Here is a 26,439-nt window from a genome sequence, read left to right on the forward strand (position 1 = left end):
CCAGACATTTAAGACAAGCAAAAGGGGAGCCTGCATGACCACTTTAATCCAGGAAATCCATTCTGCTGCTGAAAGACTTCCTCCTCATTCCTTCCCACCACCGCTCCACTTTTATTGTTTGGATCATCAGTAGTGCTCACGTGGCACATCAAACCAGGAAACATTTCCAGGCAAAAACTAACTTGTCTGTCCATCCCCTCCCACCGAATCATTCACCCAACGTGACTCACTCACAGCTGCAATGCTGGAGCATCAGCCCGGGGCAGGCTGCAGGAAGAGACTGGTGAGGGACAAAATGGCCTTTTTTGGAATTCATGTGGACTTACTTCACACTGCAATCAGCATGCATCTGGCATGTGAGCATTTCAAGCCAACCTACAGCACACTAGGACAGAAACTTCCAAGATCTGTGTCAAAACACTGTAAGAAATGCATGGCAACAAACACGGAATGCTGTTTTTGCTTAATGTAGCTTTATTTGTTCTGGTACCTGAATTTTTCTGTACGCTAAATACAAGGCCAATTTTTGCAGGTGTGGGGAGAGACCATTTAAGCCACAGCAAATTGGGATTACATACTGAAGCACATCAGTAATGGAAAATTGTTTCATGCTTCAATGTGAATCACTAGTTCCAAACAGTAAAATACCCATGATTCAATCTCCTTTATTTCATAACAAAGTAGTAAATATTTTAAAAATCCATTAATTTCACTGCAGGACAAATGATCCAAAAAGCAGAGTTAAAAACAATTTTTGTAGAATAGTTTGAGAATTATGAGTGCAAAGGAAAAAAAAAAAAGTTGCTATTTGCACTTATTTTCCAGATGGTTTCAAATGAAATATTAAGGAAATCTTGAATTTGAGCTCACCCAAATTTCAACAACATGAGAGTGATTCCAAACTGTATCAGATTCAAATCTCTCACACACCCTGCTAAGAAATAAAACAATTCCAGACTGATGACCACGCTGAGCTGATATAAGCTTACTTACATTACAGAAATGGCACTTCAACATGCAAACAAAGTTCTACCTTCCCCATCTGCATGCTATATTTCATCTTAAAAGTAAAACTATGAAGACCATAATCATTCTATTATTACTTACAGTAAATACACTTATCTTTTGCTTTCTCCAGATATATGCAAGACAGTCTGAAGTATCTGAATACTTCGTATATGCATTATGTAACAGCAAAATTTATACTTTACATTGGTTCTATATTTACCACATGCCACCTCCTTTAAAGAACTGATGTTCCTATTAATAAGCTTTTCTTGGCAAAGCACCTCCACATACATTCAGCAACAGGAGAGCAATTCACTTTTACCATGTTCCATGCCTACACATTTAGAGCGAATTTAAGTCTGTAGTTCAATTAAACTGGAGTGATCTTGGATCCCTGCAACCAAGGGACAGTTTCACAGGCCTGCTTTCTTCCTTGTGTCAGCTCTAACAACTCTGCTGGTCACACCTCACCGATCTGATTCTGCTCACCAAAGCAGCAGAAAGCTAAGCTACTGAGCAACACAAAGCAAGCATTTCCAGGTAGTTTAGCAAATGGAATCATCAGCACTGAAGGGTCAGAAAGGCCGCTACACCACAGCGAGCAAGAAAAGGAAAAGAGCTCAGGTTTTTTTTTCAGCGGCAGTCATCCTAAATAGCACAGATCAAGATGAGATGAAGCATGGACACAACAGCCTTTGCCGCAGCCCTACTGGTGCAGTGCTACCTGCCTTGCTGCTGCTGCATGCTAAGCTGAGCGAGGAGCCAAATCAGATCACAATTACCTTTTTTCCCTACTTCAGTTCTCATCCAGATCAACAGAATCAGTGGGGAAACAAAAGACAGAGAGGATAGAGTACCAGATCCAGCTAACACTGCACCTGACTTTCGCTGGTTGAGAAATGTTTATTATTTCTTTTTGATGGCTCAAGACTGCAACACTGCACGTAAACAGCCTGAACTGTTTTCCAATTTGAAGACTTTAGACAGCAACACCTCCTTGAAGCAAGGTGTGGTACATCCTTCTGTGCACTGCACTTTTACACGGCGGCACAGGACATTTTCTCCAACGTTACTCACCCAGTTTCAGAACTTCCTTTGAGCCCCAGATCTTATTATAAGGTCAACAAAAAGTCAAATTGCTGCTGTAGGTAAAGGCGACAGACGCCCACCAAGTAATTACTGCAACCAGAGACAAGTACCTCAAGTTTCTCAGAGGCAGAGAAGAGCAAAATTACTTTTAAATCTGCACAGAATACTGAAGGAGTCTCATGCTAAAACTTGTCTCACATTATAGCAAAAGGCTTGGAGAGACTTTCTTATTATTAGAAATAATTTCTCTTCTTCAGCTCCCTGAATTATTTACAAAATAAGTTCTTCAGGAAGCGTACCATGTTCCTCATTTAACCTGTATTTTTATGAAGTGTTCGCAGCTCAGAAAAGCAAAAAATTGTCAGTTGTAAACAGCAAGGCCTGCAGAATTTTGTTCTAGAACAGTATGCATTTGAGTTAGTCTGATGAATAGCATTGCTATTCTGAAGATTCAAATTGACACATAATATCTGCTACTAATTAAGAATAAATAACCATCTAAAAAGGTGGTGTGTGCTTGTTTTTTGTGTTTTTTGTGTTTTTTTTTTTTTTTTAAATACATGTTGAATAGCTCTGAAAGAAAACATTTTGGATACGCAAAAAGAAGGAATATTAGACACACCACACTTCCTGTTCAAAATTTCAAAGCACCCTTTTAACAGTTACACATAAAAAGCCAACTTCTAGAACAGTGTTAAGAGTGAATTTTTCAAACAACTGATGGGCTTTAAGATTGCATGCATATGCACAGAATTGAATCTAAAAGCAGAACACCACTGTACCTTTTCCAGAGACATTGCAAAGCCTCCAAACATTCTAAATTTAGCTATTTCTATAAAGCTGGAATGAGATCTTTCTCCTCTACCCCTCACTCTACATTCCTGTCACCCACTCTCACCCAACTTCCTTTGTAATTCACATACAATATATTGAATAAGCTCTTTCCCATTATCCCAGCATTGCGCAGGTCAAAACCCACACTTCCACTTTTGTATGGTTTAGCATTTTACCCCCATCTTTTGTTAAGATCTTTGCCTTACTATCTTTCAGAAATTCTTCAATTCTGTTTCACAATTTTGAACAGTCTCTGAACAGTTTCTCAGCCTCCATAGCACAGGTTAACAGACATCCTTCTAGACCTCTCCAAACTCCTTGGAGGCTCATATGCTTCACACTCCACCATTCCAAACCAGACCGCCAATTATGAGCAAACTATGAGCAGCAGCAGTTGGGTTCTGGGTTCTCTCTTCCAGTAACACGCTTGGAGCCAGTAGGGCTTCATGACCATAAGCTGGTATCAAAATTAAGTCAATTGTGGACCATCCCAACAAGTTTTCCATATCAGATACAGTATCTGAAGAAGTTTTGCTCTTAATCTTCTTGTTTCTAGTTTCCTACTCTCCCTTCTCTTGAATTTAAGTAAATTCCCACATTGTCTTTGTTTAGCGAGCGCTGTATTTCAAAATCCTTTTGCCCTGAAATTTATTTCCAAGCATTTAAGTAGGGGATTCCTTTTCTATCCTCACGTACAACCTATCTAGACAAGCGTACTGACTTGAAAGTACAAATTCAGGTACCAGGGCATTCAGAACATGTTTGCGCTAGACAGAAACTCCAATCTTTATCTATACTACCAGCTACATTGCGTTGGTTTCCAACCTTTTCGTTTACTCATACCTGAAAATAACAACGAAAGGCTTGCATGCTCCAGTGCAATAGCAGAACCCTACTGGTGCGGCTGTGCTTGCAGAACCTTCTACTTCCAAAGAAGGAAATAGTGATGTTTTACAACAAGATGTATTGACTTCCCTACTAAAATCTTCTGACAAAATGCATGGCCTCTGAGGAGACCACAAGCAGAAGATAAGGGCGTAAGCAGAAGAATAAGAAAGAATTTCAGGCAATCTTCAAAATATTTGAAGTAACTGAAAACTAGTACAGACACTAAAGTCAAATACACAGAGAAGAGCCATATGGTTAGCTTTCTACTTCTTTACACAGCATTATAGCTATATCTCATTCCTTTCCCCTCTTTTTCTATGCAGAATTTAGTATTTCCCTTCACTAACTTATCTCCAATGTCATCTAAATAAACCTTGGCTACTTTGCCCGTCCAGTGATTGTTTTAGCTCTTAGGTAATTTTTTCCATTAGTGTTGACTCACTTAAAAAACCATTCTGTCCCAAACCACACTCTTTTTGTCAAACTTTCATTCCTGATACTGTAGCTCAGTATCTAATTTTCGATGTGAGTACCACAGAGCTGATGCTATGTAATCTTTTTGCTCTGTAAACATATCTGGAATTTTCTATTGGAAAGAAGTCCGGAAGAGATGTAATATTTACAATTTTAGCTTTCCATCCCTAAGAGTCTTAGAATTTACAACAACAACATCTCCTTGTTTTTAAGCCTACGGGAAAAGGGATAGCAGGTCTTACTTAGTAACACATCATTCCACCTTAGGGTTGTCACTGTGAATGCAGTGAGCATGTAAATATTACCAAAAACATTTTCAGTCTCTTCCTTCTTTCACAGTCTTAAAAAAAAAAAAAAAAACACAAAAATATGAAGGCTTCAGTCCAGTTCTTACAGACAGGAACACACTCCACAAGTCTGTGGCAAGGATCCTTAAGTCAAAGACATCAAACAGCGCTGTGCAGAAGAACACACTTAAAAAGTTAGAATTGTTGTTGTTACAATCTTCTGTAAAGGAACCGATGTCTTCAAGACTATTATTCCGGCAACTGCCCTGATGTTTATACCCCAGCAGCCATGCAATTTTCACTTTATCAGTATTTCTTGATTTCTTGGAGCTGAAGTCTATTTTTCACCTCCTTTATAATTTAAATTTTAAAACAGAGTTCCTAGCACCATCATTAGAAAAGACTGCTCTGTGAAATCTTTGAAAATAATTATCAGGAGCAGCAATTTGTTGAACTATTGCATGGTATTACTTGCAAGTAATAAAAAAAAAAGCCAGTGTCACTCTGTACCAATTTCTACTCAGATGGCACAAGCAGTTCCTCTTACACAGGAACAAAAACGTACCAACTTATTGTAAGAATTTTTATATTAACTGAGAAGATTGTGAAGTTGCTGTCAGAAGTTCACCCCCATCTGTTAGCTCAGCAGCATTTTAATAGAAGAAAAGTCAGGAGCATTTACAGCTGTACCACATGAAATCAAAATTGCACAAGTAGGTCTTTTCTGAGGGACTGCTCTCTAAAAAATGCATTTTCAAAGAACTAGGATGTCATTTCAGGGTCTCATCTTTCTTACATGAACCTATCAAAACCCATAAAAGTTAAGTAAGAATTTTCTAGTTATCACATACTTTTGAGTATCATCAGTTCCTTCTTCAAAATCCTGTATAACAGACATTTCAGTACATGACCTTTAAGATTTTTCTTAAAGTACACCTACTTGGTGCTTCCAGAAGTGATAAAGATGGCTGGCCTGACCACTGCTTACATTGCAATGATCCATACTTTGGACTAAGTGATGCTTCTTCTAGTTCTTTATAATTGATGCTCATTTCAATTTAAATACTTCAACAACTGATTTCTAGACAAGTGTTAAAAGACTGCGAGTCAACAACATTGATTTCCTCTTCCACGAATTGTTACACACAGCTAAATTTACTTCCTTGCCAGTGAATCATTTTGCACAAAAGAGATAACGTTCTCCGCCTAAGTCCCTCTGAAAATATAGAGGACGAGTTCTTAGGCATTATATGGGGCATGATGGGGGAGGGAGAGATGAGGGCAAGGAGATTGAAGTAAGAAGTAGGTCTTGCCCATGCTCTGCAAGAGAGATAATCCATTATCTTCCACCAGCTGTCACCCATTTCAGAGCTCCCTGCAGAGCTCTGAAGGTAAGTCACTGGAGCACATTCTCCAGTGAAGTCTTTGTACTATTTATTCAGTAGCTATCAAGCACTTACTTGAAGTAACAGCTATCATTACCAGTGGGCACAGTGATACATTACAATTAGTGATGCAACAGATGATGGCACCAATGTGTGCAAAAGCGTCCACTGCTGCCTGAAAGGGGCTTCTCTAAATCAGTTAGTAAATAAGAAATAAAAATTCTGAACAACTAAGAGGAAATCAAGGACATACGAGAAGTGGGATGACATTTCTCAGCAGTTTTATGCAGCAAGACTTGGCACAAAAAAAGAAGTTATTACCACGGGGAATGAACAGGAGCGAAGTAATGGCATCCGTAAGTGTGCAGGTGCATCCCAACAGGGAAGCAAGACACCAAAACCAGAATATGCTGTGAACCACTTTTTTTTTTATATACAATGAAACACAAGCACAGCTGAGGGCTCAGAACCACAGCACCTGAAACAGCCATACATTACTTGGAAAAAGGTTTATTCTGAAAAATTAAAACACAACAGAAGTTTCTCAAGTACGTTCATAGCCCTTGCCCCAAAAGGGTAATGGGCCTGTACATTACGTTATATCACACTGCCAGTGGATGCCTTCCTGCTAAAACTGACAGTGTACATTCTCCAATAAGGATATTTACCAGACTTCAATACATTTAGGAATCATTTTGTAAAGTCTAATTACGTTCTGAAGAGTTTAGGGAAATTTTCCTCGTCCACAGATGCTCAACTGTAGGCAAGTTACTCAAGAACACAAATTATTTGTATGGAAAGTCAAGTGCCATTTAGAGTATACTCTATCAAAACTCACAATGCACCACTAATAAAAGAAGCAGCTCCTGTTTTCTTTTCCAATTATACATTGCTATCCTTACCACTGATTGTACTTACCATGCTATCTTCCATACAGCAATATGGTTTTAACACTGAAATTGTTACTGTGAGTTCTGGTTTGCTCATGCTCTAGCACTAACAATACCAGGATGAAAAGCCATATTTCAAGTCCAACTTCACGCAAGTTTTATGAGTTTTTATCTTACAGAGGAAAACAAAAACCAGGGATAATCTCCCATTAGATCTTTACAGCTATGAGGTAGATTTATTTCTCCCTGTTGTTAGCAACTGCTTGGACATACTTCTTGTCATGTCAGGCATAAGAATACTCAGGATTCTACTAGATAGAGATCCCTTTGTAATACAGCACTAATATCTAGAAGATCAACACCACCTTTATTTTCCTAAGCGGTGATTCAGCCTCACAGCCACACAGGGCTTGCAGGCTTCCCACAGCCACATGCAACAAAGCTTTAAAAATACTTCAACTACTGTCAAGACTAGCAACTGAACATCAGGAAATGGTACTTGGGAAAAGGCAAAAGACATAAAGTGTAAGTTCAAAAGTTCTTAAAACCTGTTCTTGTAATTCTATTGCAGGAATGAGGAAATTCACTTTTATTAGAAGCACAACAAAACAACACAGGAAAAAAAACCAACTTTAGTTTCTCGTAATTTACAAGTCCAACATTTAGCTAAAATTTGGCCAATACTTACATTCAGATTACGTGGTAAAACACCAACCAACCAGGGTAAACATTTGAGATTACAAAAAAAAATAACGAACAGTGCATTCACACAAGTTATTTGAACTATGTTATATACCACCAACAACAAAGAATGATTTATGGGCATCTATTTCAGTTTTCATTCTGAAAAGTCTGAGGAACTCTTTCATGTTAAAACACAGGGGAAAAAAAAAACAAACAATAATCAGAATAACATTTTCACTGGAAGTGACCTCTGCAGATCGCAGAGTCCAACTTTCTGAGGCAAAGTCCAAGTTTAACCAGGTAGTGCAGCGCCTGGTCCAACTAAGGTTTAAAGATACCCTGGGATGGAGCTGTGGGAGCCCAGTATACAGGCAGCCTGCATTTCCAGAAAGGTGCACCACTGACTCCTTTTCCACTTGCTGTTTACGAGGATCCCCAGATCCTTTTCTGAAGGCTCTCCAGCCGGTCATTCCCCAGCTTTTACAAGTCCACAATGTGAGATGCTGCGCTTGTGTCCAACTTTGTGAGGTTCACAATGTGAAGAAAAAACAATATTGGTAAGCAAAAGTATCAAAAAAAAGTAAAGTATCAAATGTGATGTCAGATATCCTCACCCTCCACTGAGGGTGTCTGAAACATTAAATAAAACCTTTGCAATGTTTAATAGTACCTGCAAGAGCAGCAAGTTTATAACTAGAGTACCTCCAATTCTGATTCTGTCAAAATCTACCAGGGCGCTTCTACTCCTGGGTTCAGTCACTCAAGAACACACAAACTGCTAATGTTGAGGATAACTACTGCAAAGCCTTTCCTAAGGACACATTCTCCTAAAAAAGCACTAAAAACATTTTAAATTAATCCCTCTCCCCCCGCCATTACATTTTTTACCTTTACAATTTATATCAGAAAAAGTCAACTTTAGGATGCACAAGGATTGCATACTCTTAGCCATGGATGCAGAGCTGACAGCCTCAAGCCTTGCAGGTACAGCACTACACCCAACCCAGTAAATCCTGCTGGCCCTCAAGAATATGCACACAGCAATAACTACAGTTCAGCTGCCTCAGTGACCAGTAAATGCTTCTAAGAGCAACACAAAGACAGTCTGTGGGCCTGAAAGTCTCCAGTTAGGTATCCCCATGGCATGCTGTCTTTTATTACTTATCAGACAGCAAAACTACAGCTTAAAAACAGTTTAACGTTGTCATTATTCCAAACTTAAATTAAGTACCCAGGAAACCCCAAGTTGAACTGATAATGGAAACCTACACTTACAAGAGTAGTTTAAATAGTCAAACCGAGTCCCTCAGTACAGCAATACGATGGCATACAATTGAGACACTTTCCTCGCTAAATCTGGCCTGAAGGAAACTTTTTGTATTATTTCCCTGTGACACAAGAAGTGCCTTATCTGCAAGTCGTCAGGAAGTCTGTTCTGAAGGATGATGTGTTCTGGAATTCAGTAAAAATACCGTGTCATCCATAAAAGGCAGAAAGACTATCTACCACAAACTCCAGTCTTCGCCCTGCACTTATAACCAAGCATCCAGGGGCTTCTTACCAGTTATTTTATTAGGATCTTTAGATCATTTACAGTCATTTGTGCATGTAAAAATGTTCTTCTCCCTTCCCTATGTAATAAGGCAACCAGGGTGAGGTCCTGAATCATAAAAACGCCATTTCCTTTTTTGAGCCCTTGACAGGGCTCCAGGGCAACAAAAGCATTTAAAAGAACCCACTGATAGCACACAGTGAAATCCCACCCCAGCCTTAAAAAGAACACACAAGTATAAAAGAGAGAAAATTCAAAGAGAAGTTACATTCCCATTTCAACTCATGGACAGTGTCCAAACGATCACATACTAGATAACAGAAACCCTATTGCTTTTTTTTTTTCTTTTTTTTTTTTTCTTTTTTTTAAATTTTCAGTATATACATCTTCATGAAGTATATGCAACCACTGAAAAAAAGACATATGCTACTTCCTTGGATTGAGTCCCAGAACAGACAGAAGCCAGTAGAACAAAGTCTGCAGAACACGCACACCGCATTCATCTCCTAGCACTAATAAGAGTCAAGGAGAACACAGAAATCATACACAAAAATTGAGGGTGGAGGATAATTGATCCTATCACATGAAGAGCTAAACTTAAAAACCAAACATGTACCTTAAAAAGCAAACCCTGGAGAGAACATATTTCAAGACGTTAATAGGATCTTGGTGTCTAAAGTCACCCTCCTGCTGTTCCTACTCTGCCTTAATTACAGCAAAATAAAAGGCAGGCAGAGCATTCCAGCCCTCAGCATTGATCAGCCACGTCAAGGGCAGCAATAGAACTGGCAGCACACAGAAAAACTGCACGAAGAAGCCAACTTCTGAGAAAGGATGTGGAAGATTAAGATAGGAGAAGGCGTGCTGTGATAGCAGCAGAAATAGCAGAGAGGGCCGCCGTCCGTCCCCAGGGTGTGCACGGATCTCTGGAAGAAGGGGGAAACCAAGGACAGAGGAATGCCACAAGAGTAGGGACAATGGCTTCTGATGCTCAAGAAGTATTACCTCTTCCTTCCTCAGATGAGGCCAGATTTCCCCCAACGCACCCAGCACAACTCTAAAGCTCATTCAAGGTTTATAACACTTTCAATTTTTTTTCTTTTAAAAGAAAAAAGTTCGCAGCTGTTTATTTCCACAGTACTCCAGCATTTAAACCAATTGAAAACAAAAACCATGCTTATGCATTTTCTGAGAATTTGCAGAGGTCCAAAGCTTTTCCATAAGTCACATGCAGGGAAGATGTACAGTACTTCAGCTGAGGAGCTGCTGCAAGCAGGAAGCCATACTCCTGCCACATTGCTATACTTTAACTGAGCTCCCATCTTCTATAAGAAAGGATCCAAATCCCACGAACCACACAGTCCTGAAGAAAAGCACAACATTGGCAGAATAGTTGCAGCACTCCTTTAACAAAAAAACATTGATTTCCACATAAACACTTAAAGAGTTTAAATTGGTTTCATCTTTGATATTTATCTCTGATTTTTTTTTATGAAAAGTGGAACAAAATAACCTATGATTAAGCTGAATTAAATGTTCAGACAGAATGCTTTATACACTTCTTTAAAATCCTGAAAATGAACATCTCACTAAACAGACATAGATGAACTTCAAGTAGGATTTCACAAAGCAATTACCCACTTTTTTTTTTTTTTGCCAGAAAACATTCATAAGCATGAAAAGAATTTGGGATATATCTGGAGTTGATGCTGCTTCTCGTCTTTTCTCTAGTTGGCTTTTTTGGGGAAAGGCAGCTGAATATATCAAGGCCTTAATGGCACTGCACTTAGGCAAGGTAAGAGCATCACCTCAACCTGCACTAATGCACACCTGACTAATGAATCCATGTTAAATGTTCAGTGCTCAATGAAGACATCCCTGCTGTTTTCCAAACCTCAGACTCCTTCACAGAGGTCTCAAGCTGGGCACCCAGAGGTACCAGTCACATCTGAAGCTTCAAGCCATGGTTAAGTAATAACAGATTTCAATGTTAAGACCCTGATGGCACAAATGACAGAAATTACTAACTCAGGCACACAGTCTCAGCTGGTAATGATGGATGCACATGCTTAATCTGAATGCACCCCAAGCACAGACATGATTACTGAGGTCTATGCAAAATCAGGACTTAAGAAAACAGTGTGTAGTTTCCTATTGAAAAAAGCTACATTCATTATAGGAACAAAGGTCCTCGTAAGTGGAAGCTTGCGTTCCAGCAATCTGCATACATTGATGAAAATACAGTGGAATATTTTAGTATTAGGAGACACTTAAAAAGAACAGAACACACCAAACCACAGCCTGAACGCACTTGAAAATTTTTTTTACCTCAGAAAGCTTTTTTTAAAATCAAGCCTCCCCTCCCTATCTTTTTAAATAGAGCTTCAGTCAGACATATTAGCAAGTGTGATATAAGCTCTTTAGTGACTACATCGAGAACAGATTGGAATTCTCATGCGTACTTTGCAAGAGCCTTAGATAATGAAGCTTAATTCTGTTTGAAGCATTATCAAAGCAAAAATCTAGTAAAAAGTTTCAGTAAGCCCCTTGTCACCTTTCCCAACGATTTTGCTTGTGAGCCAGCATCCCAATCATCTGTTCAGACATGGGTAAATAAGGAGATGAGTCTATGCAGTTAATCTGCATCCTAAGCACTACATTCCATTAATGGCTCTGATACATTCGCTACTGTTTAGGTATCATAATTCTTCCTTTTTGTAACAGCCTTCCAAAAACAGCTTGCACAAAGTGTCTCAAATTATAAGGAAGGATGTAAATTTCCTAAAGTCTGAAGAATCTGCTGTAGTTTAACATTCCCAGCTAATCTCAGCTACAGATCAAGATTTCTGAAAACCGACGCATTAATATATAACCATAAAGCAAAATCAACTTGCTAAAAAAAGCTGAGGAAAGAAGTCTCTTCAGCCTGACTCACGCAGTTAAAACCGTTTCCTTCTCGTAGGTGTAACAGATACTGACTCACCCCCTCATGTGAATTATTTGCAAAAGAAAAGGTTACTTCACTTGACAAAAAAGTTCATTGCACCAAATCTGCTGAATAAACCAACATCCAAGAGGTTTCTCTCCACTGAGAACGCGTAAGTGGTGCCAACTACGGAAGTTTTAATGGTGTAAATAAAGAATTTCTTAGCCAAACACTGTATCTTTATATCACCTACAAAAAAAGGAACGAAAATGACTTCTGTATTTCTACATGAAACAAGTCTGAAAAGTGTTAGATTTATGGATGCTTTTGGAACCTTACTTCTGCGTTCTATGTTCTCCTGTATCATGTGCCAGACAGCATGTGCATGTTTTCTATGTGAATACAAGTTCAGCAATGACTTCTCTATCCCTTGCTGACTTTCATACATAAACAACTTTAAAATACAAAACAGGTAGCGGCCTTTAACAAGCGACTTATTAGCAAGCTTTTGGAAACTACCTATCCACAGGACAGAAGCAATGCCCACTTCCTTGGATGGCACAAGGGACAATCTCTGCCCAGAACAGCTGCCATTTTAATAGCACATGCTGGTGAGCATCTCATCCTCCAAGCCACAGTACCTTCACACTGTCATAACACAACTCCACATTCAATGCCAGCATTGCGCAGAATATTACAGAAAGTCATTAAAATATATTGCCCTGTTCTAAAAATACGAGATTAGAAGAGATGTGCTGTAAAGAGTCCATTATGTACTCAGTAGTGAGCTTTGAACCTCGTGCCTTTAGATCACTGGCCCTGACTACAGAGCTCTTAAACCTAATGTTTCTGTAAGCAGTTTTTGCTACTCCACCATGACTTAATCCCAACATCAATTTCGTAAAAGAACCATTAACAGCAGAGAATGCTGGAAGCCAGGGTTCAGTGGCCCTGCTAGTGCTTGTCTGCCAGATGACAGCCAAAGGCTTCCTCACAAAGGCGACCCAGGCTACAGTGCCCTGACTCTGAACACAGAAAAGCCCTAAGGGAGCAGGAAAGGCTTCCAGCTGTATCCACGCTGCAATGCACACAAAGAAACCATGGCCACCACTGGCCTTTCCACAACCTCTGCAAGGCTGTAGCTCCTTGCCCCAAGAGCCTCACCCACCACCTCCTGCGGCTGCCTCAAGTACAAGCGACCACAACAGGCTTCAGCAATCGGTCGAAAGGACTTCAGGCAGAGACAGAAATTCAGACTTCTCATTCATCAGCTGCCTACGCTACTGAAGCAAGCTGTCTCCCAACAGGCTTATCACTCTCTGGCCAGCTTCTGCCTGCAGAGAAGGATGTCAAACAGGTCCGCAGAGGCTGGAGGCACTTCCTGGCTTTTTCTGCAGACAGGAAGGGTAGGAAAGGGGGAAGTGGTGAAGGGAAGAGAATTCAAGCTAACAAAACTCAAATCAAGAAACATGCCATTAAGTGACACTTTTTCCTGACGTTACCCAAAAAAAGGACACAAGGAACATTCTGATAAGCAGTGCTCCAAGCCTGACAGCTCTAAGGTCATCTCAAAAATACTTCAAAATAGTCTCTGTCTCATGCACCAGTACCACACACCACATTCCCGCCCTTACCTAGCTCATTTTCTAGCATATCAGTCTCTGTGGCAGCCAGAGGATTAGGGCTACCTTGCAGCAAGCTTTGAAGAAGCCCTGTATGCAGGCTGCAGAAATGTGACCCTTTCTCAGGTCCATATCCACATATGTGAATATAGCCATTCCAAGCTGAGAGAACAGACTCTAAACTCTTATGAGAGGAAGGCCACTGCAAGTTTCTCTCTTCACTCATTAGAGCCTTTTATTTGAAAGCTTAACATGCCTCTCAAGCAGCTGGAAGGAGAAGAAAGTAGGTCTAGGAGCAGACTTGCAAAACTAACTCATAGACTCCTCTTTTAGCCCCCACCAAAAGCAAGATGCAAAACTTGAAGTACCAGTCCTTGCAGTGACCCAAAGCTGTGAATCATTGCACCAGCAGAACAGCAACCCTTCTGCTGAGCATTCTGCACATGATTTTTCCATCTATGGCACAGCCACCCATGTAACAGACATCCACCCAAAAGTGGCAGCTCAAGGCTGGGCTGGAGATGTTGCTGAGCGTCTACACACGCATTTTTCCCCCGCCTAAGCCACAGTGAGAATAAATTGCTGTTACTACAATAGCATGCACTGCCTGCCTATTATGCCAGCCAAGCAGCCTGACAGCAGGTGCCCAGCTGGCCTACTTGTGCTAATCAGCTGCAGACTTCTTTCTTTTCCCCACAACTTCAGCCTGCCTTCAAGTTGCTTCTTCTCAGGGAAAACAAACAAACAGAACAACAATAGCAATAAAGAAAAAACAAAAGCAGAACACCAGCCTAACTGGAGAGCAGACCCTACACAAACTGAGAATGCAGAAGATCAATCTAACCTATTCAGACACTGGCTTTGAGGTGTTCTCACAAAGAAATCAAGCCAGTGTGTAGTCCAGGAGGGTGAAATGCTGAACAAATCTCATGGGGATGACTGCCATCCCACCCTACACAGAGTGCCAGCAGTACAAAACAGGATCAGAGGAAACAAAGGCTGGAGTAAGAAAGCCTGTGCAGCACTAAGAACACTCTGAACACCAACAAGGCCCACTCCTGTTAGACTCTGCACCAAAAACACTCGCTGACTGGCTCAACTCCTGCCAGTATCTGCTGGAGAATGGAGCAGCTGGTTGTGCCAGCCCCTGCTGGCTGGAGCAAGGGGCAGCAAGCACTGCACAGCCCACTGACATCAGTCCTGAATAATAAAGTGACATTAGGTGAGCATGGCTGTAGTGAAGTAACCCTGTGAGCAAGCCATCCTTGTGCTCCAGTACATTCAGCGTGGGATTAGGAAAGCTTTATATTCCTCAGTATGAGGGAACAACATGCTCCGTACAGAGGAACACACTGCACCTAAAAGCCAAACTGTAGGGCAGGTGATGCATGCAGATCGAGCCATGATGGCTCCCCACCCTGTCGTATTCTCCTTGTCATGCAGAAGGTCAGACACGCTTTTTTCAGGATAAGTCTCTCAGGAGGTCCCCCTGCAGTGCACAGACATTATTAAGCACTGGTGACCAGCATAATCCTCTCAGTAACTCCAAAGGCCATGTACCTTCCTCCTTGCTTGCCGCATCTTTGGGTTGTCTCAGTGGGCTTGCGCATCATCAGCCAAGGCTGATCTGTGGGCCTTTCAGGACACCAGGACTGCCCAGCACCAGATAGCTCTCCTGGCAACCCTACAGTGCTACAAGGTCTGGCAGGGACAGGCAAGGAACTTGGCCTCAGAGGCCAAAAAGCCCTCTCAGCTGGGCAGTCCTGGTGACAGCCTTCAGAGAGGAAAGATAAAGTGTAACTGGAATAAACAGAGCTGGCTATTGAAGTTCTTTATTATTTCTCACTCTAGGAGCAGCATATGCAGCAATGGCTTAAAATGACACTAAGCACAGATTTGGCAAACTCTTGCTGAACATGTAAGACATGGGTCTGCTGAGTTAACAAACTTGGATTTAATTCCCACTAGAAATACTGAGCATTATCTTAGTATCCATTATGTAAACAATACAGCAACAGCTAATTGAGTGAGATCTTATTCAAGAGTTCTTATAAATAAAAGTAACTGGAAGAAAACTACTTCTGAAATCTTCACTTGAAAGCTCAGCTAGTCCTTCTCCAAAGATACCTGGCATAAGAAAAAAAAATTATTATAATTCCAGCATAGGGAAAAAAGTATAGAATATCCAAAATGCCATTCACCATGGGAAAGCTACAACTGCCAAGGTTAAAATGGCAGATTCTGATGATGCTTCTGAAGAGATGGAATGCCCCTGGGCAAATGGCCACACCCTACACTCTTCTATGGTTACCAAATAGGAAGGAGGTTTTGAAGAAATAAGCCTGTGGCAGGACTGCAGGGAGCAGCAGCCAGGTTTATAGGGCAGAAGCAATGAGATCGATCATACGGGGCTCACTAACCACTGCAGGTGATGTGCAAAGTTTCTTGGATGTCAGCTGGGAGAAACTGGCCTGAGTCTCACAGTACAACTGTAGAGGAATGCTTTGTTACACAGCTCGATTTAACCTAACCTTCAGACTCGTGCAGCTTATTTCCATTGTCAGTGATAAGTCTCCATTTTGTCAAAAGGAAATTCCTTCTGTCTCCAGCTGATAAAGAAATGTGCCGATCTTCAAAGTATATCCCAAATATTTAGCTACACTCTCATGCTGCCACAGACATATAACAGCACACAGAACACAGCGCATCAATCCAGAATATCTTCTAACACAGAAACGAACTGTAATTAAGACTGCGCATCATGACATGAGGAAGATTAGTGTGTTTGGCATGCTATTTTCCTTATTAGCTGGAGGCAGAAACAAGTTCCTTGTCAGTGGAAACACGCTGTGAGGGCATTAGGACACAGATAAAAGGTGTCTTGTTGGCATTTACTTGCTTTTAACAGCTTGAAGGAAAGGGAGAAACCCAGAGTATCAGCTTTAATTGCTTTTAAGGATATTCCCGGCTGATGGAACACAAATATACAGCAGTCCAGACTTAGGCCCATCCTTTTACCAGGAAGAGCACAGATTATAAACTTCTATCTCTACTCTGCAGCACCAGATGGTAGCTCACATAGATTTCAATTATTTATTGAATAGGCACTTTGTTATACTAGGGTAATCCCACGCTGCAGTAAGAGCTACACATTGTTTTTATTGCGACCTACACTTTTCATCAAGTCAGTAACCTTTTCACATTCAGTGGATGCTGCAAATAGAACTTAAAAAAGCAATTTTACAAACAGCTGGATAATTGGTCTTTCCATCATACAGAAAAGGACAATATGGGCATCCATCAGCAAGGCACAACCACCAACAGCACTACAGAAGAAGCATCTCTCTCTTTGGCCTGTCTCAAAGGATAGAAATTAAGAGAATGATTTAAGTACCATGGCAGTCCGCTGTATCACTCCAACCAGTTCATATATGCTCACTCACTGCAGCTATCAGCTGGGAAACAAGAGTATGACAACACGCTGCACTTCGTAGAAGACACACAAAGCTCCCACCACGAAACAAATAATCAATGCTCCCCTGGCTGCAGCTTGCAGGGCAGATGTGATAAAGTGGTTAATTATTCAGTTGGCAATCGCATTACTGACGTCAATAGAAGAGTCCAGGAAGTGAATCCTCTTAGTTGGTTAGCGTATGACAAAGAGTGGTGGTCCCCACAGAAATTAAGGAGAACCAGCTGTCCCCACGTCTCAGCACTGCAGTGGAAGCTCCAAGGGCACACTTGCATCCATTGAAGTAAATCGCCCCTCCCCCTCCCTAAGGAAATCCTTTGTTTTGTGGGTTCGGTTTTTTTTAAGAGAGATCTTTAAAAGCCTCATTAACCGCACACACATGGCCCAGCTGATAAACAGGACAGCGTTCTGGCGAGCAGTGCTCTCCCCTCCCTCACCCCCAGTTCCTTTTCCACGGAGAAGTTAAGTCACCTTCACTGCACATTATTATTCATAACTTACTCAGCTGAATAAACCAGTCAGCCACCATGGCCGTTTTAACATAAATTCAGTTAAGCATGCACCAGGGAAGAATCTCTTCTATTTGCTTGCCTGTAGTCAACAACCTTTACAAAGCACCGAGGAACAGAAAACTTAGGATAAAAGTGCAATAGCACGTATCCACGCTTCCTTTTGTCCGCTATCGGAGGGCTCTCACCATCACCCCGCTTAGTGCCACAAAACCACTGAACAAAGCTGCCACAAAGGCCGCCTGGCAGCACTCCGTCCTTTGGGGCTGTTCCTGAACGGAAGGGACACGGACGTAACCTCTCTCCCGCCGCAGCAGGGCCGGGGCCGGCAAAGCGGCGGAGTTGGGAGCCCTCCCGCAGCCCGGCAGCGCTCGTAGGAGCGGGGCATCGCCCTACCGCTGGGGTCGGCTCGGCCCGTGGACGCTCCGCAGCCGGGAGGCTCGCAGCGGGACTCAGGGACTCCGCACCCAGAGCCGGTGTTCCCCGCTCCAGCCGCGCCGCGGGGCCAACGCCTCCCCCCGCCCTCGGCCCGCCGCCCGGCTCACCCCACTCGAGGAAGTCGGACACGTATCGGTCGCGGCGAAGCGGCGAGTCGCGGCTGCACTCGGCATAGACGCCGACCAGCAGGTCGAGCAGGGTCTCCACGCTCAGCACGCTGTCGTTGCGCTGCGGCCCGTCCAGCACCAGCTGCTCCAGCCGCTTCAGCCGCACCTTGGCCGACATGGTGCCGGGCGGCCGAACCGGCGGACGGCGGCGCGCAAGGCCCCGGGGCCGCTCAGCCGCGCCGCCTCCCACCCCTCACGGCCGCTCCGGGGCCAAGCGGCTCCTTCCACGGGCTCCGCCTCAGGCGCGGCCGGTCCATGGGCCGCGCCCGGCCTCCCGCTCCGGCCTCGCCCCGGCGGCGGGAAGGGCCGCACCCGCTCGGCTCCGCTCACGGCTCCGCTCCTCCTCCGCGCCGGGCCCGCCACGCCCAACACGCCGCGCTCCGACGTGGGCACGGCCCGGGAAGATTGGGCCGAGCGCCGCACCGTAGCGGGGGGTGCGGGGACGGAGGGGCGCGCCCGTCTGCTCTTTGCATCCGCTTCGGCAGATTCGTCGCGGGGCCGAGAGGAGGCTGCGCGTTCGCGGCCGCACTTTCGCCTTGTGGTAACCTCTCGCCGCTGTTGTGGATTCATTAAAATTGGAAAAGACCGCTGGGATCATCGACCACTAAGATAATCTGGTCCAGCCATCAACGTGTTCCCACCGTGCCCGCTAACCACATCCCTCATCGCCATAGCTCTACGGTTCTTGAACACTCCAGGGATGGTGACTCCATCACCTTCTGGGCAGCCTGTGCCACTGCGTTGCTGCTCTTTCTGAGAATAAATGTTTCCTCGCATCCATCCAACGTTGCATGCTGACAGCTCCTGAGGAGCTGCCCTCATGCAGTTAGGCAAGGTCGCGGAGCTTTGGGGAACATGACAGGCCACTGCTTCCCTCGAGAGATGGCAGCTCATCGCAGCATCTGCAGGGTGGCCACATACGTCCTGCCCTGTCCTCATCCCCTGTCCTGATGCCGGCGAAAGGCCCCACCATTGGAAACGGCAGCTCTGTGCCTCTCTGGTGATAGGGAATGGCTCAGGCTGGAGGCAGGCAAAACAAGCAGAAGCCTGCACTTAGCAGCTGCTCTCCATGATCACTCGAAGAGAGCTAGGTGCAAGATGCTCAAGCTTTCTGCAGTGCCTTTTTCTATTTATTACAATTTATTCTGAGAATTGTTCTCCCTAGAGATTGCAGCACCTTAAGGCAAGATGCTGAACAGCTCGATGGGAGTTTACTTCTATAGGAATGCAGCCAGTCAGGTCCCGATGCAAAACTGCAGTGGGAAGGATGGCTTTTCCTTACTCCTTTTCCCCTGGTGATTAGCCGGAGCATTGTGAGCTGAAAACCAGTGCACAGAGAAGGGAGGCACCTCGGTGCTGGGCTGTCAGAGCCAGGACCAGAAGCTGAAGATGGGGTTTGCGTAGTTGCTGTTGCTGGGGTCCATTGTGGTTACAAGGACCATGAAAGAAGTTGTTGAAAGACCTGAATGATACTGATCATTACCTTCAGGGCCAGACCCTAACTGTGCTGGGAGCTACCCTTTCCCCAGTGCTGTTACTGCACTGTATTTTTTAAATGAAGAAAAACCACAGAGGATTTTCCAAATGATTTCTGTCTCTTTGTACTTCCTTCTGCAAACATCCACTTGAAAAAAATATTTCACACCATAGACAAAAGTTTTTGTCCTTCTTCTATGTTCCTCCCCGATTACAGTTGTTTCACCTAATCTTAAACTGTTTAATATCAATGATGTATTGATTTGTAGAATCCTCAGCATTTTAACAATTCCAGTTGTTTTTTGGGTGATAATGCTTTATTAAAAAATGTGAGTGTAACATTTTTGACTTATTACCACTTCAGAGACTGTGATTGAACTCTGATCACTTTTGGACTGATCTTGAGCTGATCAGAGCGGAGTTGGAATAGAGTTTTAAAGATAGAATAGTTCACCATAACAACGCAAGAGCAAGTTACAATCTCCGTCTTACCCCTTTTTATCAGCTCCTGCAGATGGTGATTATCACAGCCTTCTTATAAAGGAAACTGCAGCTGGTTGGAGAAGTAGCCACTTGCTGCCTACCAGTTGCTTTAATGTTTCCAGTCTCATTGGTCTGTTCTACATTAGTGGGATTCAGGGATTTCAAGAGCTCTTTCTGACTTGCACCAATCACCGTGAAGAATCAAGTCCTGTGCTGAGAAGACAACAGATGGATGACAGATGATATTGAAGCCTTCTTTAGCAGCTATGGAGAATTCTGTGAATCAGACCTGCACATGCAAGAATATTTAATTGGTACTGAACATATTTCAGAATTAGTTGGGAGATTTCAAAAAATCTTGCAAACCATTTGGACTTTCATGTGTTATAAATAATGCTGGATCTTCACAGCAGTGTTTGCAGTTACAAAAAACCAACCTCGCTGAAAAGTGACATTTGGTATACTTATTAACAAATGGATATAAGCTTGAAAATGCAGCTGAAGGTATTCTACTCCTGTTGCTCATGTGCCAACTCCGTGTACTAAAAATAAATGTGATCTGGCTAAAATGAATTAAATGATCCATCTCATCAGTTCCTTTTTCCTGTGGTGTATTTCAGTGGAAAAATACATCCCACTTTTCTGGTACTGTTCTAATTTTAAAAACTTGTTCTTTTTGGGAGGGACAAATGCAAGCAAAATTATTTTCATACATTTTGTGGTATCACTGTAGACTTGCAGAACTGAAGGCATGATGTCCATATGGCTATTGAAAACTTATCTCAGACCTAATCAACTTAGGTCTCTTTTTTTCTTTCTCATTTTTTTCTTTTTTTCTTTTTTTTTCTTTTTGGCTGTATTCCAGGTAACTTAGTAACTACTAAAGGGAGAAATTCTCTTACAGAATTTTGATGGCTACAGGAAATAGCTGTGTCACTTGCTTTATGACTTCAGGAAAATCCACCCACAGATCGATTTGTAAGTGAGAAGAATAAAGAAATAGAGAAGGCTGTGGACAGAAATTGCCAACGGAGCTCATTAAAAATAGAGCCCTCCATGCTAAAAACAAAACCAGACAAAACAAAACAAGACAACATTGCAAACATCTACTTTGCCAAATACAGACAGACAACTCTAGAAAAAGAAAAAATATTCAAGTTGCAATCTTTATTTTCTTTTTATTTCAGTTGTTTTTGCATTAATAAGCAAAGGGGAGACTCTGAAAAGCTAGAAAAGCTATCTGGAAGACCTAAATATATTCTTCTAATTAATAAAATTAGATGGTATTTCTAGAAGAGAGAGAAGCTGACTAATGTGGGGTGAGGGAAAAGTTTTCCAAGGATTCAGAATACAAGATAGAATTAAACTGAAATCAGAGAAAGCTCTTAATAATGAATTCAAAAAAATAGAGATATAAGAAAGAGTTAAATCTGACTGAGAATAACGAGTGGTTTATTTCTTGTTGTCATCATAGACTTTCCTTCCTGGAATTATTTTTTAGGAAACTGTCACCTTTCCATAACTGTTTGTATTTGGCAATATTCTAAAAAATTCCTTCTTGCCAAAAGCAGCGTAAATCTACAGCTGTCATCTACACTGGGAGACAAAAATAGTCTTCTGGTGGAGGCTGTCTGATGACATTTCATCATGTGAGTCTGAGCATTGAGGTAACAAACTGAATATTAACAACAACAGCGGTTCGGTCATCACAGGAGACTGATGCTAGCAATGGTGGGCAGTGAGTAGAAATTTTCTCAAAGGCTCTCCTTGGGTAGGATAACAGATGATAGAACTTCACCTCCCGGGGAGCTCACTCTGCTCACTGCTGATGGGCTAGTTCAGCACTGGAATTTCAGAGATCTGTGGCTCTGGGCATTCTGCTCTGGTGTTTGGCAACCCTGCACACAGCAGAGGGACTGAAACTAGATGATCATTGTGGTCCTTTTCAACCCAGGCCATTCTATGATTCTATGAAATGCTCTCTTCTTTGCACATGATGATGAGTGAATCAGGAGGAAGTTGCTCATGGAGAAGTGCCGTGAAGGGCTGAGAGCCTGTTCATTTCCAATTTTCACTAAAATGCCTTCTCATAATAGTACTAATAAAGCAGAGCCATTTAGCAGGCCACTTTCTGCTAAGCACGTTCTTCCATTAAATGCACTTGTTGGCAGTGCCTTTGTTTTACTCCTGTAAGTCCCTAGAATCTAGTGGTTGTATAACGTTGTATAACAGCATTTTGAAGTGAGAGTGAGGCAAACTAAGATATGAAAAGATTTTGCACTTGCTGCATGTCTTTTTCTTAAGAAAAAAACTGAAGAAGCAAAAAGTGCTTAGATGTATTAGACTGTTTTAGGGATATGTCACGTTGGACTGGTTTGCTTTTCTTGATTTAGGGAGCAAAATGCTATCATAGGCAAAGAAATCATGCTAACTCCTTGCTTCTTTCAGTGTTAATGGAAGAGGTTCTTGAGCAGATTGTTTTCTCCTCACTAATTTTTCTTACTCACACTGTTTTCTTTCTCAGTAATTCAGGCTTTTTTAAAGTTCACCTGAAGAAAGGAACTTGCCTCCCTGCCGCTATTTCAGGACACCACCAGAGGTATTGATCAGTACGTTTCCTGATTACAGGCAGCTTAATACATGGAGCCTGAAACAGATCACATCAAATTAACTGGCTTCCCATTCAATTCACGTCTTGAGAGTAGCATTAACTGAAGTGGGCAGCTGTTTCCAACAAAATCATTAATGAGGCCACTTGTTCTTTTTTTTTTTTTTTTTCCCTTTCAGAATTTGTCTGAAAATGATTGAAGTGTCAGGGAGCTGCCATTTTAGATGAGCTCATTGTTGTGGACATCTGGAACAGAATGTCATCACCACATTTAGGCAACACAACAGCACAGTTTTGTTTCAGTTCTGATCTCAAGTCCACAGTATCCCAAGCAAAGCACTGATCAATGATCCAGACTGCTGAGATATATAATGTTGAAACTCTGGCAAAACAAACAAACAAATAAGTAGCTAGACTCACACTATTTCAAAGAACATCAAAGAAGGTAGAAGCACTGGTACAGGGATGATATCAGGAAAACCCAGTACTTGTCAACAATTATGACATCTTGCAAGTAGCAGTACCATGTCCTGCTATCTGTATAGCTGCCATTTTGCCATTTAATAGCTTTGTGTTACCACAACTTCACATCTGCTGCACTCAGTCAGATCAATCTTTGTTCAAAGTGTCAAAAACATCATTTTGCCAGAGGTGGTTTTTTTGCTCCTGACTTGATGTTGTACCAAGATTATCCTATTTGGTTTTATGGACTTCTATTTATTTATGTATTTTTGCTGGATATTCTGGCACTCTGGATCAGCCAAGTACAAAGTAGCACTGTTCACTGCAGGGAACAAGATGAATTTTAGGTGATATATGCAAAAAAAAAAAAAAAAGATAGGAGATAGGAGATAGGTTCTTTCTTAGCTAATCTGTTGGATTATTTCCCTTGGGTTGCTGAGGGTAGCAGCATTAGTCATATTACATTTTGCATTAATACTGCATTTTATATATTTTTTTATGTCTTGAGAGAAATGACTGGAGATGAAAAAATAACTTCCCCAGTGTTCTCTCCTGAACCTTTAAAAATCTGTCACTAACTTTTAATAGGAGTGTTCCCATGGAGATAAGCACAACTGAATCTACCTACAAGGAAAAGAACTGGTCTGCTTTGAATGAAATGTTTTTGCATTTTAAGTGCCGTACTGTTACTTTAATACATACTTCCTTCTTCTATGACAAAGTGCTCTTTGATTTTCAGAAAATGCACAATCAAAATAAAAAGCAAGTTCCATTGTATTCTCTTCCCTGATTCTCTCGACACAATGGGGAATCCATAGATAATCATTTTGTGGTAATGAGAAGTTGAAATCAGAAAATATCCCAATTTATTTTGAAGATACAGGCGGAGCTTAAAAAACATTCAGGAAAAATACAGTTGTAATTGCCCAAAAAGCAGCAGGAGATATTGAACGGAAAACACTTCTGCTTCCTCAGTAGTGGTGATCTGGGCAACCACCTCCGGCCGCTGGTGCTTTATTATGAATTTCCAGGGCTGCTCAGAAAGGCAGAGGTGGGGCCAAAATGGCTTCCATTTATTCACAATGTCACGAGGCGGTGGAAAAAATAGATGTGCCATCTTCAGCATCACATACCCAGAAAGGCTGCTCATGGTAATTCTCACTTTCCAGTTCAGTGGGGCCTTTTCCAAAAACTGTGATTTTTCTAACAACATGCCAAAAAAAATAAAAAAATAAAAAATAAAAAAAAAAAAAAAAAAAAATTTGCTCCTATTCATTTGTCCCAGCAAAGGCTTTGCTCCAGATGTAGTCTGATCCTAGCTGCACCATTACAGGTCTGGAGGCACTCAGCCCTCAACCAAGCACCAACAAATTACCACCAACAAATTACCCCGCATTTTGTCTTATCTTTCAGCTGCTCTTTATAGCTGTTTCTGTACAGAACAATGTTGAAAGGATCTGTGTCCCAGAGCAACATGAAGTTCTGGAGATCAAGTCTGCAAAGATTTGTGTCTGTTGGGGTTTTGACTTGCAGACAAGACTGAACACAGTGCTGTGGTCTCTCTGTTTCGGGTGAGGCACAGCGGGGAGCAATTCCCCAGGTAGCCCCAGGTTCAGCGATCTGCTGCCCCATGTGAGATGTAAGGGCATGTGAACAGCGTCTGAGGAAGCTACTGTTATTCCATCTGTTAGCTGTGATGGGGAAATGGAGATGTTTCTATGTGCAGAACTCTACTGTTGCCACAGGCAGAGTGCTTTGGCTGCACAGCCCAGAGGAGCGTGCACACATGATGGCTCTTTCTAAGAGGATTAATGGCTAAATGGAGACTTCTCCTGTTCCTGACATTAAGCAGGAGGGGGACAGATCCACAGCTACAATAAATTGTCATGGCTTCATTGGAATCGATAGCAAACTGCAGAGAATCACGATGTCAATAACTAAACTCCCCAGGGCTAATCTTCAGCTGGTAGAAATTGTCATAACTTCATTGAAATCCACTGATGTCCAGCTGACCCTGCTATTGATTTTGCTGGGAGTAGGACAAGGCCTAAATTTAATTTCATGGTGGTCCAGGAACAGGGCACATTATTTCAAAGCATCCATCATTACTGCAATTAATTGAGGCCTGTCCTGGGCAAGGCTGTCTCTTTCGATCGTTAAAATGCCACTTGCCAATCTGTGATTGCCCCGCGGATGTGAAAATCTGAACTGACATAATATATGTAAAGCAGAAGAGGTTTGAATATTTCAGGTTTCATTTAGGTGTGCAGCCTATGGTTGCCTCAGGTAATACCGAGGTACTACTTAATCTTGATAACACGATTAAGATGCAAATACACATGCCTAATTTAAATGCATTTTTTCCCTGAACCAGCCAGCTGGGTGTAGTTTCTAGGAGTAAATGCAAAGTACTCACAATAGGCTTTAGCTCAAGCAAAATCTCAGGGACAGCTTCCAAATGTGATCACTCATTGTCAAAATAGAAAGTCAGGGTCACCTTTCTGACAGTATTAGGAGTTTAGGTATTATGCATGGGCCTCACTGAATGTATTACAGAACCACATCTCCCATTTGCTCCCTCCCTTCAGGTATTTAATAGACACTGATGAGATCCCCCCCAAGCCTCCTCTTCTCCAGGCCCTCCTCGTAGCAGAGGTGCTCTAGTCCCTTCATCGTCTTGGTGGCCCTCTGTTGGACACTCTGCAGTATGCCCAGATCTCTCTTATACTGGGGAGCCAGAACTGGGCACAGCACTACAAGTGCAGCCTCACCAGTGCTGAGTAGAGAAAGATCGCCTCCCTTCATCTAGTGCAGTCTGGGTTGCTGTTGGCCTTCTTTTCAGTAAGGGCACACCAGTCTCTCACAGGTCACCTTCACCCATCTACCTTAATATAAATCCACCTGACTTGTTACTATTGAGAAAATCTGCTTGAGAAGCAACCTCCACCAAGCAAGGTGATATGAGGCTACCATAGGAAGCTCAAGGACAACGTTGTGTGATGGCACATGCAGAAATGCAGGACAGCAGCCCAAGTCTGGACACCTTTCCCAGGATTTTGACAATAACACCATGCAGATTCTTGTATCTATGTGGCTTTGCAGCAGCCTCTAATCTGCACAGCCTGGTCAGGCTGGCCATGTCACCTCTGGCTTTAGCTGTCCTGTCTGCATGGGACAGGATTTGA

At 42.3% G+C, this 26,439-nt stretch overlaps 1 protein-coding gene across 3 annotated transcripts in view; it reads right to left on the bottom strand.

The window, feature by feature from the left end:
* CDC42BPB (CDC42 binding protein kinase beta) overlaps nt 1-18,562 on the bottom strand; it is an 87,400-nt gene extending 68,838 nt beyond the window's left edge. For 2 of the 3 annotated variants that reach the window (XM_048949453.1, XM_048949452.1), the window contains exon 1: nt 18,166-18,562. In XM_048949453.1, coding sequence (XP_048805410.1) covers nt 18,166-18,343 — 178 coding nt within the window. In that variant the 5' untranslated portion in view covers nt 18,344-18,562. The remainder of the gene's footprint in view (nt 1-18,165) is intronic. The other variant, XM_048949455.1, reaches the window with a different exon arrangement.
* Between the last annotated feature and the right edge of the window lie 7,877 nt (nt 18,563-26,439).

Source organism: Lagopus muta, chromosome 6 (genome assembly GCF_023343835.1).
Source record: "Lagopus muta isolate bLagMut1 chromosome 6, bLagMut1 primary, whole genome shotgun sequence".
NCBI classification, from domain to species: domain Eukaryota; kingdom Metazoa; phylum Chordata; class Aves; order Galliformes; family Phasianidae; genus Lagopus; species Lagopus muta.